Source organism: Rhinichthys klamathensis, unplaced genomic scaffold, assembly GCF_029890125.1.
Source record: "Rhinichthys klamathensis goyatoka isolate OS25496 unplaced genomic scaffold, OSU_Roscu_1.1 h1tg000117l_1, whole genome shotgun sequence".
NCBI classification, from domain to species: domain Eukaryota; kingdom Metazoa; phylum Chordata; class Actinopteri; order Cypriniformes; family Leuciscidae; genus Rhinichthys; species Rhinichthys klamathensis.
This window is the reverse complement of record NW_026606654.1, coordinates 216,453-231,752: the sequence shown is the minus strand read 5'-3', so window position 1 is coordinate 231,752 and position 15,300 is coordinate 216,453. Positions and strand designations below refer to the sequence as shown.

Sequence of the window (15,300 nt, the reverse complement as noted above, 5' to 3'; positions counted from 1 at the left end):
GCCTACCTGAGCATTGTTTCTGACCATGTCTATCCCTTTATGGCCACCATGTACCCATCCTCTGATGGCTCCTTCCAGCAGGATAATGCACCATGTCACAAAGCTCGAATCATTTCAAATTGGTTTCTTGAACATGACAATGAGTTCACTGTACTAAAATGGCCCCCACAGTCACCAGATCTCAACCCAATAGAGCATCTTTGGGATGTGGTGGAACGGGAGCTTCGTGCCCTGGATGTGCATCCCACAAATCTCCATCAACTGCAAGATGCTATCCTATCAATATGGGCCAAAATTTCTAAAGAATGCTTTCAGCACCTTGTTGAATCAATGCCACGTAGAATTAAGGCAGTTCTGAAGGCGAAAGGGGGTCAAACACAGTATTAGTATGGTGTTCCTAATAATCCTTTAGGTGAGTGTATATACAAAATAATTATACACAGTACACACACATATATTATGTAAACACAAACTTTTATTTTGTATACGATTAATCATTTCACAGCTCTAGATCTAGTTACATCTTGCCAACCACATAAAGGCATTCTAAGAGACTATAGAAATAGAATTAGATCAAAATCAGGCAATTATGTAATAATTATGACAGCTACCCACTTCTGCTTTGATTGAGGCAGGATATTCTACTAATCTTTTAAAAAAAAAAATCCTGGGCTGAAGTTCTCAGAAGAAACCGAAGTATAGTGTGAGACGCGACAGAGTTCTGGACTGAGCCGGGTCACAGTGACAGATCAGGGCCGCTGGAGTCAGAGATACGGACAGAGCTGAAGTGTGGCTCAGCTTTCATTGGTTTCATTCTATTATCTAAGTGAAGCAGAATATTGGATAGAGAAAACAAAAGATAGTGAGCAAAAGCACTTGTATTATGACTGCGATACGAAGGAGGGTAAAGGGAGCAGTCCAATAGAACAATGTACTCAGTTTCAGACAAAAACCCATCAAGGTTAAACTAATAAAGTCATGTATACCAGAGAAGATACAACAATCTTCAACAAAACGAAGGTCACTAAACAATCTCCAAGAAAAGTTTTCTAGTTAACCTTGGCCGGTTTCATTTTGATTTTCTCATCTTTTGACTGCAGCAAAAAAGTACAGCTGCACCATTCTGGAGAAATTGAGCAAAACATTTTTTATATAAAGATCAAGTTAATAAGTTGATCAAATAATCATCTCCCATGCTTCTGAATAGACAAACTATACAAAATAACATGTAATTTACAAGAGGTCCTGACAAAATTCGATTTAAAAAATGTTTTAATCGGGTTGAATGAATGATTCAATGACTCACTCATAAAGACTCATTACTGGATGAATCAGCGTTTTTGAACGAATCTCTTGAATGAATGATTTAATGACATTCACATTTTTTAAGTCACTTATCGCCACCTACTGGTGTAACAATGCCATTGATACAATCTTTATTTGAAACGTCAAGGTACTTTTACAAGGTGATGTTGATCACTACAGTATCAGTGTTTATATCTGAACTACAAACGTTTATCTAAGTACTTTTGTGATAATCTCTACAATTGTAAGAATAATGATCATGTATGGTTAGGTATAAATGTATCCTGTTTGTGAAGCTGTTTCATACTTAAACATGGCCACTGCTCTCTCTAGGTCAGCGGCGCCAACGCAGATTTGAATGTTCGCTGTGATCATACTTGTCAAAGATTTACACACAGTGGAATCGCTGTCATTTACGAATAAGATCGCGTGGGTGTTCGAACCAAGATCGCAATCTTTTAACGATTATTTGTGAAGCTGTACAACAGTGTCTAAAAATGTTTTTAGAATTTTTGTTTAGAGGATATACCAGTTATCAGCAGATATTTAAGTTTTTTGTTGTTTTTTTCTTCATTTATTGATATCGGTCAATATTGGTTATTTAATTGTGCACACTCATTTTCTCCATTTGAACATTTTACTATTTTGTATTTTTAAAGTGAATCTTAAATAACTAATAATTTTATAACACTGTAATATTTAGCAATAAGAATATCAATTTATGTTCACTTTAGATTAGGGTCCAATTCTCACTAATAACTATGACTTGTGTCTCAATAAACTCCTAATTACTGCTTATTAACAGTTAGTAAGGTAGTTGTTTGGGGGCGGCAGTGGCTCAGTGGTTCATGTGGGTTGTCTACAAACCGGAAGGTTGGTGGTTCAATCCTCGGTTCCACCTGACCAAGTGTCGAGGTGTCCATGAGCAAGACACCTAACCCCGGCTGCTCCCGACGAGCTGGATGGCGCCTTGCATGGCTGCCGTCGCCCGTCGGTGTATGAATGAGTGTGTGAATGGGTGGATGTGAGGCAAATGTAAAGCGCTTTGGTGGCCATTGGGTCTGTGAAAGCGCTATATAAATGCAGTCCATTTACCAGTCCATTTGTTAAGTTTAGGTGTTGACTATCGAGTAGGATTAAGGGATGTAGAATATGGTCATGCAAAATAAGGCATTAATATGCGTTTTAATAAACAGCCATATCCTAAATAACATGCATGCTAATAAGCAACTAGTTAATAGTGTGAATTGGACCCTAAACTAGTGTTAAAACCATTTTTTTTTCAATTATCAGTCATAACAAAAATGTTTTTATCAGATCAACAGAATTTAAAAATCAGAATCCATATACATACAATATACAATTAATAAAAATGTGGACATTGTGAACTATCTTTTTTTTTTTATCTGATGAGCACAAAGTCTAAACACAGCCTTGTGTGCAATTCAAAGATAACGTCCATGCTTCACTGAGCACATTCATTGCACAGGCCTGTAACTGGTACACGTGTGGTTAGTTACACAGCGCATACACAACGGCACCAACCGTGATGCCTCAGCCAACTTCCTTAAAAATATGATTACATACTCCACCTGAACTTCCTGTCAAATTTAGTCAAGCAGACCTTCAGCAGTTTTAGAGTGCCAGCACTGAAAGGTTATTGAATGTCAATAGTACATCAAACACATCTGTGTGTCAATCCTTCATCAGGCTTGTTCAATATTAAACCAAATCTATTTGACAAGATTAATAAACATTCTGTGAAATGTTTGAGCGGGACAAGAAGGGGGTTGGAAATCGTGACCTCATTTCTTAGAGAGCACAATCATGACCTTTCTAGACCTCTGTTTATCTCTGCAGCGAGCGGGGACTGCTTATGACCTCTACAGGGAATATCACAGCCATTTGCCGTCTGGGACAGGACACACACACACGCACGCACGCACATGTTGGCGGGCAAAATCCTTGTGGTTACCAAAAACAAAAACCGCTTTGGTCTCACTCGTCTGTTGTTGCTATGCTTCCCATGTTGCCCTGGTTACAAACAAACTGGAACATTTGCTTGTTTAGTGTGTAGCCCTAACCCTACGGCAGAAAGAGCGGGTTAGTGCTACACACATTCATAATACTACAAATCATGCAGATTGCTTAGGGAGTTATTACTTGTCCTCGTGATCAAATGACATTTCATCTGCCAGACAAAAAAAATTCATCCAAGTATATCTAGGGACCAGAATACGACTGGAACGACGCAGCGATTACAAAAATACGCCGATTTACGTGGAATGCGCCAATGCATCGATTTATGTTCATCCCTAATCCACTCATATTTCAACATGACATCATGACTTTGCGTAAACATACACGCCACTTTCAATTCAAGTGGCGTGTTATCTATACGCATTTTGAGCTATCCGCGTGTATGTCCACGCCGAAATCTTTTGCGTGTATGTCTACGCCATTAAACGTCCGAGTGATTCCGCGTGTATGTGTACGCCGTTAAATGTCCGAGCGAAACGAAGCAAAATCTATATTCTACATCTGTGGAGCGATATTTCTTTTCCTAGGATGGTAGGAGAAGACTCATAAATGGTATTAACCCCAGTGACGGGTAGGTTTAGGGACGGGGTTGGGGTAGGTCATATATTTATATGTACATAATACAGTAATATAACGTAAAGTCAAAGGCGTTGATAAACACGCTGAAAAGCGATTATGCGTGTTGATAGCACGCCAAAAATGGAAATACGAATTGGCGTGTCATACATACGCCATTTCATGAGATCAGTCTGCATATTTCACAAATAAAAAAAAAATAATCAAGAGTAGATGCCAATGGCTAGTAAGGCAGCGCTGCTTAAAAGGATAGTTCACCCAAAAAAGAAAATTAGCCCAGTTATAGTAAAAAAATGTCCTGGCTCTTCCTAGCTTGATAATGGCAGTGAATGGCTATATGTCTTTGGAAGTCCATCAAAGCACATCTATTCATTATTAAAGTGCTCCACGCGTCTCCGGGGGTTAATAAAGGCCTTCTGAAGTGAAGCGATGCGTTCGTGTAAGGAAAATATCCATATATAGGCGTCAATTGCCTCATTACGTTGTGCGTCAAGTGGACTTCCAAAGACATCCAGCCATTCACTGCCATTATCAAGCCAGGACATTTTTTAATATAACTCCGATTGTATTCGTCTGAAAGAAGAAAGTCATATACACCTAGGATGGCTTCAGGGTGAGTAAATCATGGGCTAATTATTCATTTTTGGGTAAACTATCCCTTTAATATTAGGGGGGTAACGGTACACCGTAGTCACGGTTCGGCACGGTTTTGGGGTCATATACGAGTTTGATAAAACTGGAAAAAGCAACAAATCCCTAATGCTTGGTTTCTTTTCATTTATTTTGAACTGACGGTATAATAATCGAGCATCAAAACAATTGTTAGTTACAGCCCTAGACTAGAATATCAAAACATTCTTGAGACGAATTGGGCCAGTAAAGCCGCTCTCCTAAATTCTCTAAATCTGGAATGGAAGCAAATAATTGTGTCTATCATCCTTATCTTGCAATGATCTTGCAACACCAAATGTATCTCTAGAGAAATCTAGATTAGAGCTCATAGAAGACTGTCAGAGTCATGTAAAACATTGCCAAAACATGAAAAACAACAAGACCACGCTAGAGAAAGCCTGTCCTGGAGAATAATGCAGTAATGTGAAGGGTGTGACAGCAGTTAGATCCGCTGAATAGATATTCCCTCAACTCAGATTGACCCAGCTCCAGTAATTTGGTTGAAGAGGTTACAAAAGGATTAACATTTTAATCCACAAAACATTTTTAATCTGTGCAAGTGTGATTGACATGCTCAGAGGGTCACTAATATATTTAAGTGACAATTCAGACTTGATTTCCTCAAAAACGTGAATGTGGCCCAGCCAGAGACCGGACTTGAACCCAATCAAACATCTCTGGAGAGACCTGAAAACATCCAGCAACGGCTCCCATCGAACTGGACAGAGCATGAGAGGATCTCCAGAAGAAGAAAAAAAAAAGGCAGAAATCCTCAAATCCAGAGCCTCGGTTGAGCCAGATGTGAATAATGGTAGTGGGAATCTCTAGGCACGACACGATTCGATTGGATAAAACAAGTTTCTCACACCGCATATCCGGTAGACCGGTACAATGAAGCCTGCGATTGCCCTTGTGATTTGCTTCAACCTTCTCGAAATGCATAAAAGATTATTTTATAGAAGGTTTGAGGGTTTTTGTGTGTGCATGTGTGGAATTTATCATCGGAGGACAAAAATGAAACTCAGAATCCTTGAAGAAAGAACTGAGATTTTTTTCTCCCACCTCTAGTTGCAAAAAAAATAAGCAGACTCCTTTTGTACAATGACATGAGGGCATGTAAGTTTACTATAATTTTTTGTTGTTGGGTGAACTATTTCTCTACACAAATTTAAAAATGTGACGATACCAGCATTTCGAGCGCTGTTGTACAGATTCTTAAAACACCTCTGATTGGCCATTGTGTTCACGCGCTCAACATGTCTCTGATTGGCCATTGTGTTCACGCGCTCAACATATATGTCTCTGATTGGCCATTGTGTTCACGCGCTCAACATATATGTCTCTGATTGGCCATTGTGTTCACGCGCTCAACATATATACTGATTGGCCATTGTGTTCACGCGCTCAACATATATGTCTGTGATTGGCCATTGTGTTCACGCGCTCAACATATATGTCTCTGATTGGCCATTGTGTTCACGCGCTCAACATATACGTCTCTGATTGGCCATTGTGTTCACGCACTCAACATATATGTCTCTGATTGGCCATTGTGTTCACGCGCTCAACATATATGTCTCTGATTGGCCATTGTGTTCACGCACTCAACATATATGTCTCTGATTGGCCATTGTGTTCACGCACTCAACATATATGTCTCTGATTGGCCATTGTGTTCACGCGCTCAACATATATGTCTCTGATTGGCCATTGTGTTCACGCGCTCAACATATATGTCTCTGATTGGCCATTGTGTTCACGCGCTCAACATATATGTCTCTGATTGGCCATTGTGTTCACACGCTCAACATATATGTCTGTGATTGGCCATTGTGTTCACGCGCTCAACATATATGTCTCTGATTGGCCATTGTGTTCACGCGCTCAACATATATATCTCTGATTGGCCATTGTGTTCACGCGCTCAACATATATGTCTCTGATTGGCCATCGTGTTCACGCGCTCAACATATATGTCTCTGATTGGCCAATGTGTTCACACGCTCAACATATATGTCTCTGATTGGCCATTGTGTTCACGCGCTCAACATATATGTCTGTGATTGGCTACAATGATCAACAGTTACTGCGTTTACATGCAGCCAATAACCCGTTCAAAACCGGGATATTAGCAATAACCCGGTCGTGAACGGCCATGTAAACACCGGCAAAAACCCGGATATGCTCATATTCCGGATTTTAAAAACCGGGATATTATACCTGGGGTACCCCTTTTCTAACCCGAATTTTTGGTCATGTAAACGCGCATCGGGATATCCCCATAGTGATTTGTGTTCTGCGCATGTTCTATTCGCAAGGAATCTTGGTCTTTTGAGTAGAGGAACTTCTCGGCGCATACAAAAATCCGCTTGCAGAATACCGGAAGTAAACATGGCGAGACGCAGCACAGCATACTTTTGGAGCGAGGTCAGTAACGTTACCAGCATCAAAGCGCAAACAAAGGCGATCGCTATCTGCCCCGAACTATTCATTATCCGGGTGCTGCTGTTGTTGTTGTCTTTGGATACAGGAAGAAGAATCGGAAATGACGCATATTGCGTCAAGGTTGTCCGTACGTCCAGACGCTAACCGCGCTTCGCCGTTTACATCGGGATATTGCAATTCCATGTATACAGGAGAAACTCTCTCTGCTCACGCATGTAAACGGGAATGTTTCAGAAACCCGAATAGTAACCTTAACCCGACCATAACCCGAAAATTGGCTGCATGTAAACGTAGTGAATGACATCTTTGACGCTCTTCACTGAGGGTTTAAACACAGATACACACGGGAGCGCTTAAAAGCAGGCATAATACCTAATATATCCGCTGATAGACGCTGCTTTCAAACGCTCCCGTGTGTATCTGTGTAAGCGCTCAATGAAGTGCGTCAAAGACAACATGTTTTTGAAGCGATGATCATTGTAGCCAATCACAGACATATAAGTTGAGCGCGTGAACACAATGGCCAATCAGAGGTGTTTAAGAATCCATTCAACAGAACTCAAAATGCTAGAGGAAAATGCTGGTTTCGTCACATTTTTTCAATTTCAGTACCGACTTGGTACCGATGTCTGTCCTTTTGACAACTCTAACTCACGCAATACTCTATTTCTGCACATAACGAATCAAACATATTGATGACTCATGTTGCAGTAAACAGATTTCCATCCAATCAAATGATCTTTACAAGGAGATTATGATAATGTCCCTCCCCCAATTCCACCTGTCTCCAAATTAGCTAGCTAGCTCAACTTCCTGTTTTAATAGAAAACATAGATTTACAATTAATAACAATATATTTTTGTCTGTTTCTCACACAACGCTACTATATGGCTTTAAAAGACTTAGAATAGAAAAGTCTTTGACTTTCTTCCATAGAACAATGGACAAATGTACAACAAGTTTGGAAAGACATGAGGGTGAGTGAATGATGACAGAACTTATTTTAGAGTGACCCGTCCCTTAAAAAAGTGCTAATGTGTAACACACAAAAGCGTATCCCTTTGTTCACTGGCTGACAGAGTTGACCGCTTACACTGATCACATTGTTGTTTTCCCTCGTTCCTTCACTTTCTCCAACTCAGCCACACAATTCCTCACACACAGACACAGCCAGTGGGGAAATCCGATGCAACGCTGGCTTCACACATTACACAATTGTCCATTCAGCTGGAGACAGAGACAGAGGGGCACAACGAGCAAAGCGTAAGACAAAAAAAAGAAAAAAAAGAAAAAAAAAGACTAACCCCACACACACACTCTTTCACTACACCACACATTTACGACACACAAACCGCTGTGTGTAACATTAACCCTTTGCCGGTCCAGCAATTCAGTTTGCTCAGGTTACACAACCCATACAAACACAGCGCCCAAGTGCAACGTCCAAGTGCTTTGCGATGCCAACTCTCACTCATTCACTCTCTCTCTCTCTCTGAATGCTGGGTAATAATCCAGGGGCCTTTCAATGATGAGTAAGCCAATCTGCCCGACTGCAAAGTCATAGGGAACAGAAGTGCTGGCACTGTTAAAACACAGCCAGGCCAAGATTGGTCACCTACACGCACCATGTAAAATCATTCAAGGGTTTCATAGTCTGGATAGCAGAGATGCTTTATCCAAAAAACAGGCAGAACAGAACAAAACACAGGCTTGAGGAAAATACTGCAAATATTTGACAGCACGCTCGGTTTTGAACAGGCAAATTGCCCTTTTGACATTGTGCATTGTGAAAGGAACAAAATAGATGACTCTTTATACAAATTAGAGCTGCATGATTAACCGTTAAAAGATTGTGGTCTCGATTCAAACACCCACACGATCTCATTCCTAAATGACAATGTTTATTGCCTGTTTATCCCAGAAGTTTATAGTTTGGATATAAACACTGACGTCTACGGTAGTGATCAAAATAGACCAAATCAGCTTTTGAAAGTAACTTGGCTCTTCAAATAACGGTTGTGTTGATTACATAGTTACACCAGTAGGTGGCGGCAAGTGACTGTTAGAAAACGTATGTGTCATTGAATCATTCATTCAAGAATTTAAAAAAAAATAATCCATTTTAGTTAATGAAACATTTTTTAATAGACTGCAGCAATTATCATTGTCAGAACCTCTAGAAAATTACATGTTATTTTGATCAGTTTGTGTTCAGAATCATGGTTGAAAAAAAAAAAAATCATGATTCTCAATTTATCCAGAATCCAAAAGATATTTTTTTAACATAAATTTGTATTCTTAAGAACAATTATTTAGTAGTGCTGTCAAATTAATGAATCACATCTAACATAAAAGTTTGTAAATATATATATTTATGTGTGTATATACACACATTATATATTTACTAACTTCTATGTTAGATGTGACTAATATCGTTTTTATTTCGTTTTTTCAGGAATACAAAATAAAAAGGTATAAATAAAATTAAAGTAAAATTTTGCTAACTTTTCCTTAAATTATAAAACAAAACATACAGTAGAAATGAAGGATATTTATTCATAAGAATATTTCGTAAATCAAGTCTCTAGTTTAGCGTAAATATGTGACATTTAATTGTATCTATGACTGCATTGTGATTGCTTAAAATGAGCAACACACCTTTACTCAAAAATACACGTTTTGACTGCTTGAGTAAGCCGACCAGGGGTGCGTTTCCCAAAACCATAGTTGCTAACTTTGTTGGTTGCAATGCAATTTCCCATTGCCAACCAACTAACAGGTTAACAACTATGGTTTTGGGAAACGCACCCCAGCCTGACATGTCAAGATTTGCTCAACCAATGAGTGAGTTTGGGACGGGGCGATCCATTTACCCAAACAAAGGCAGGCAGGGGAACTGATTTCAAATTGATTCTTTTTGCTATATTAGTGTGGTACGTGTCATCTGAGCACTTCTTTAAATCAGATGCACAGTCTGTCAACCTAAACAAACATTTCACCTTATCAGACACTTCCACAAGATATAGTGTCTTAATATGTATCTTATGTTAACATGGCTCTCTGCTGCACTGTATTACACAACCTCAAGCAACCTTCCTGGATCTTTCTCGACCACAGTTCAAAGTCCTTTCTATGAAGAAAGCATTCAAGAACAAAAATACCACACACCTTTTTATTGAAACAACTCGATCTGTCAAGATCAGCCGAGCAAAAGCAGACACAGAAAACAGCTGTTTTGGATGAACAGTGAAAGCCCAACAGCAACAGGCAAACAGATCCGGGCTGATGGATCTATATTCACCTCTCACCTGCACATCTCTGCAAAGGCCAGGAAATTGAGTTTCTTCATCTTCTTCTCGCTGAGCCAATAGCCCACTCGTCTGCCTCTCAGGAAAGTCTGCATTTCAGCTGCTGATGGCCAGATGTGACCGTAGTGCCACTCCAGTGAAAACAGGAAACAGGAGTCTTCTTATACAGCCCTGTGAAACCAAAGCCACCAGAGATTATTATCAGAGCCTGAAATGATGAAACTGTGAAAAGTGTCAAGTCCGATAACTGACACTGGACAATAAAGAGGCTGAAGATTTACAAAAACAGATTCTGTCCAACATCAATGCTCAAGTTGGACTGTAGATCTCCACGGCTGTGACGCAAACCCAATGAACTGCCTATAGCTAAACTGAACGTTTGGGTATCACAAGCACTTCAGTTGGAATGTTAGTGAGTTTCAATGTTCTATTAGAGCATTCAATTCAAAACATCATGGGATCATGCACCATTCATTAAATGCATCATTTAAAACATCATGGGAAATCAAAGGTTTTAATTTACAAAAAATGTATGCATTACAGGCAAGTACAAGAATGTGGTTTTTTGATCATTCAATTCGAACGCCTGAACTATTTGAAAATCTGATGCATCAATTATGAGTGCGAAAGCTCGAACATTAGATGCGTCATACTTCAGTGTTAAGATTGGATTTGAACATCTGCTGCATTATATGTGAATTCAAAAGGTTTGCTTCGAACATTCAAAGCATTGTGCAGCATTATTCAATGTGTTGACGTAATTTCCACTGAAACAGGAAGACAGGGCGGGTAACATCGAGCAGCTCCTCCCCTTTTTAAAAATAGCCAATACCGTTTAACTTATATCACAGCTTGGCCAGAGCCGTTGAGCTCAGTAAAGCCACAGATTCCTCCTAATCTCCTCCATATCGCTTTAAAATATAAGCATTCTGCATTTTATAATTAGTATTAATATAATTGTTACATTTAATTTACTGCCACACTTTAATATGTGAATTATATTATCAGAAAACTGAACATTTAGCGTTGTAAGGCTTTTATGTGTGCTAAAACAACGCACTCAGCTGCTCATAAACATGGCTGCTATAAATTTGACCTGCCACAAGATGGCGCTGTTTTCGAACACTCTTGATGCTTCGGATCTTTTCCCGAAACATTCAGGGGAAATCCTAAGTGCTTCATGAGGCTTCATTTGCCCATCCCTACCATAGATATCCATAATAAAGGCTAGATATCTTACGGCGGAGTCTCTGTTGTCATCACCGGCGGCCATCTTGTCACAGGCAAGCTTTCTGGCGGCCTCTGTGGTGCCTGATGTAAGATGAGTGATCAGCACGAACACAAATACTCTTATCTCGTTGAAATCGTGACGGATTTACAAACGGTTTGGTTTCTTACAAACGTTATTAACGTGGCTATAATTCTGGATGATTATTTATTTATACACTTAGTATTCATAAGTATGCAGTGTCATAACTACATCTCTGACGTTTATAACAAACCAAAACGTTTGAAAATCGGTAGAAAATTTAGCAAGTTACGGTTATTTAAAAAGTACATGCACCATTAAAACACAATGTAACGAGTAAGCGAGCTGCCTGTGACAAGATGGCCGCCAGGTGCGGACGTCGACCTCCATTGGCCAGCAGCGCGGACGAGACATCTAGCCTTTATTATGGATATCTATGATCCCTACGACTCGCACATATGATCCGCTCTGTGCTATTACGTCTCTGGACTGGTTTGCCCCAACAGAATTCATATTACCCTGTCTGAATCACTCCCTATCCCCTATATAGTGCACTTTGTGCCATTCACCATGCAGAAAATAGTAAATGTGTCAACAAGTGACCGATTTCAACTGCAGCTTGAGCGTCTCATTTATGGTGTTGGGGGCGGAGCTTCAGACTCTAGAGAGCATTTGAATGGACAGAAAATCTAATGAGAAGCTGAAGTGCAGAGTGATGTCATCAAAATCATTGATCCATATTGGCAGAAGAGAGAGACTGTAAGTTTTGAATGCTTATATCTTCTAGATGAGCACACTAGCTTATAGATAACAGTAAGGTTAAAATAGTCATACTAAAATCGCAACATTCTTTGAACATTTCAAAACCTCATTGTTGAGTTCAGAGCCTTGAGAGTTTAAACATTAGATTTAAAAATACGATGCACAACCAGTTCATTTGATAAGAACATTTGATGAACATGCGACTTTGAACTTTCTAAAAAAAAAAAAAAAACATTCAAAGTTTCATAGGCGAGTTTGGTGCATCTTTTGCGAGTTTAACTTTATATTGATTCACAGAATGAATTTTTATTTCTATTAACATGCAATTAATCATGTGCGAAAATTGTACAATTTGCCAGTTCGAAAATTCTATGCGAACATCCAAAGCTTTACGAGTGAGTTCGGAGCATCAATTTAAAATAAATAAAAGAATGCATCACATCATGAGAGTTTAAACGTTTATTCGAATAATCGATCCGTAACATGCGAGTCTGGGCGAAAGATTCGAACATGTGATGCATCACAGAAGAGCCGAAAGTTTCCGATCGCTAGAAAGCACCGAGATCCCCACATATGCTGTCCAGGAAGGGGGCTCACTAGAATTTGAAACACAGCCAACGTGTCCCTTCTGGTTTAAGACTTACTTTCACTGAATCAGAATATAAATACAGTTGATTCTAACGTTACCCATTATACATATTCTGTGCATTTTTGAAAACATCTAAATGTCAAGTATAGGATCCCGTAGGACTCCTGGAATCCGCCATAAACATCCCATTCAGCAGCAGCGCAAACAAGCTAGCACAGTACGTACTTTCACATTCAGATCATCTCAAGTCTTACTGATGGATGTGAGAAAGCTTCAACTCTTGTTTTCTCCCCGGTGGACACACTGAAAGAGCAGATGCAGCAAAGTAAATACCTGTCTAGCGCATGTTTTCGGACTCCGGGTAGATAGCAGTTAGCTAGCTGGAGGACAGTCTGGTCTCCATGACTCGTGTTGTTGTCTGTCTGTCGCTGAGACTGAGAATTAAAGGCTCTCGAAGATGATCAGATGAATCAAATGCGTTCTGCTCTCAGTCCAGACACCTAGAGAGCGAGCACTGCCTCCTCCTGAGGTGGGGCTGGGCTCAGTTCAGTCCAGCTAGCGTGTGTGTGTGTGTGTGTGTTCCTCCTAAAGCATGACAGGAGGTTTGTACTGCTGCTGCTCAGCGCCTGAATCCACTGTGTGAATGTTGCCGCGAGGGGGCGCCAGTGCAACACAATCTCTTATGTTGAAACTTCATAAGCAGAAAACAAGGTAATAAATTCAAACCACTCGCCGTAAAGGTTTTTTTTTTGCGCGCGCGCGTGATAGAAAATACTTGTTTTCAAAGTGTCTTGCGTAAAAGATGACTGCAGTGAATCAGGCTTTATAAACAACAGGTGTTTTTGTATCTCTTGTATTACAAAATATTTATATTTTCTTGGTAATGTTTGATTTTAAGCTCCTAAAATAGATGAAGATTTATGATGTTGCTCCTGCCTGGATAGGCTGACTAAAAAAAACATTGAAAATCTTACTGACCCCAAACTTTAAGGTAGATGGTGTATATAAGACATGTATATTTGTATATGTAAACATTAAAAAAATATATATATACAAAAAATAATAAATGTACTATTATGACCTATACTTTTATACCTGTAATTTAAAAATGTAATATTTTTTTAGCATTTGATTTTTTGCATTGCAACGAGCAACTGATTCTGTATGAAAACATTTATTTCTATAGATTATGAAGTGAAATATGACTGAATGGACAGTTTTTGTGGGATTCATCCATTTATACTTTAACCATCTGGGCTTCTTCGTCCGAAAATGACCGAAAACTTTTACGGTTTGAATTGTTTTTGGTTTTGTTTTGTTTTGCTTCATCGGATGGGGGTGAAACTTGGTGACTTTTGTTATTACCTTGCTTTACCTATATGAAGACACACAAAAAATCAAGGAGATGATTCTGATATGTTAAAGGGTCGTAAAATAAAGTCACACTTAGCTTCCTCCGGTCAAAAATGACCGACATAGGAAATGAATGGGAAATACACAAAAAATAGGAAAACTCAGAGAAACTTTTGGTGGTACAAGCTACAGATCGGCCACTGTGAAACATCAAGAGTGCAAATAAGACCCCCCCCCCCACACACACACACACACATACACAGATAAACAGACTGCAACAGCAAATTTGTAGAATATGTTAAATAAAATCAATAAATGAAAAAAAAAATCTCGCTCAAATGCACACACACAGAGAGAGAGAGATTAACTGGTAAGACTGTAACAGCTAATTTTGAGAATATGCAAAAATAAATAAATAAAAAATACCAATTTATTGCAAAATGTCTGTATAAAGTGTTTTGAATTATCACTAACCATCCCTTATTTTGTTCAATTATTTGAATGATCAAATACTGAGTAACAAAAATGTTTGCATTGTGTTCCCTTTCTAACCAAATGCTATAGTTTGATCGTAATCATAATGCAAAACCTGATACTTATCTAAAAAATGTTGTTAAAAAATAAAGTAGTCTTTTAGAATATCTAAATGTATATCTAAATTAAAAAAATAAAATGAATAAGATAGAGAAATCATGTCTAAAACAACAAAAGGAATCAAAAAGCCTTTCTATGTATTTATATAGGAAGCTATAGGCAGCCTGCAGGCTGGTACAGGACATTGCACACATGTAACTATTTTTAAAGCCACTAGATGGCGCTCTTCTACTTTAACCTTTTTTTTTTTAGGCTGGCACTCTATTTTGATGTGAAATGTTGCATTTATTGAAAAAAAATGAAATAAATATAAAATAAAAAAATATATATTAATTCTAATGGAAAAAATAGCTCATAAAAATTATAATTAATACAAAGTATCATAAAAAAAACTCTAAAAAATAATT

At 38.8% G+C, this 15,300-nt stretch overlaps 1 protein-coding gene across 1 annotated transcript in view; it reads right to left on the bottom strand.

The window, feature by feature from the left end:
* The window catches only part of itpk1b (inositol-tetrakisphosphate 1-kinase b), a 55,481-nt gene extending 41,919 nt beyond the window's left edge, over positions 1-13,562 (bottom strand). Inside the window, exons 1-2 of the mRNA XM_056255057.1 lie at positions 13,280-13,562; positions 10,347-10,517 (exon numbers count right to left, since the gene is read on the bottom strand). Coding sequence (XP_056111032.1) covers positions 10,347-10,441 — 95 coding nt within the window. The 5' untranslated portion in view covers positions 10,442-10,517; positions 13,280-13,562. The remainder of the gene's footprint in view (positions 1-10,346; positions 10,518-13,279) is intronic.
* Positions 13,563-15,300: the final 1,738 nt, after the last annotated feature.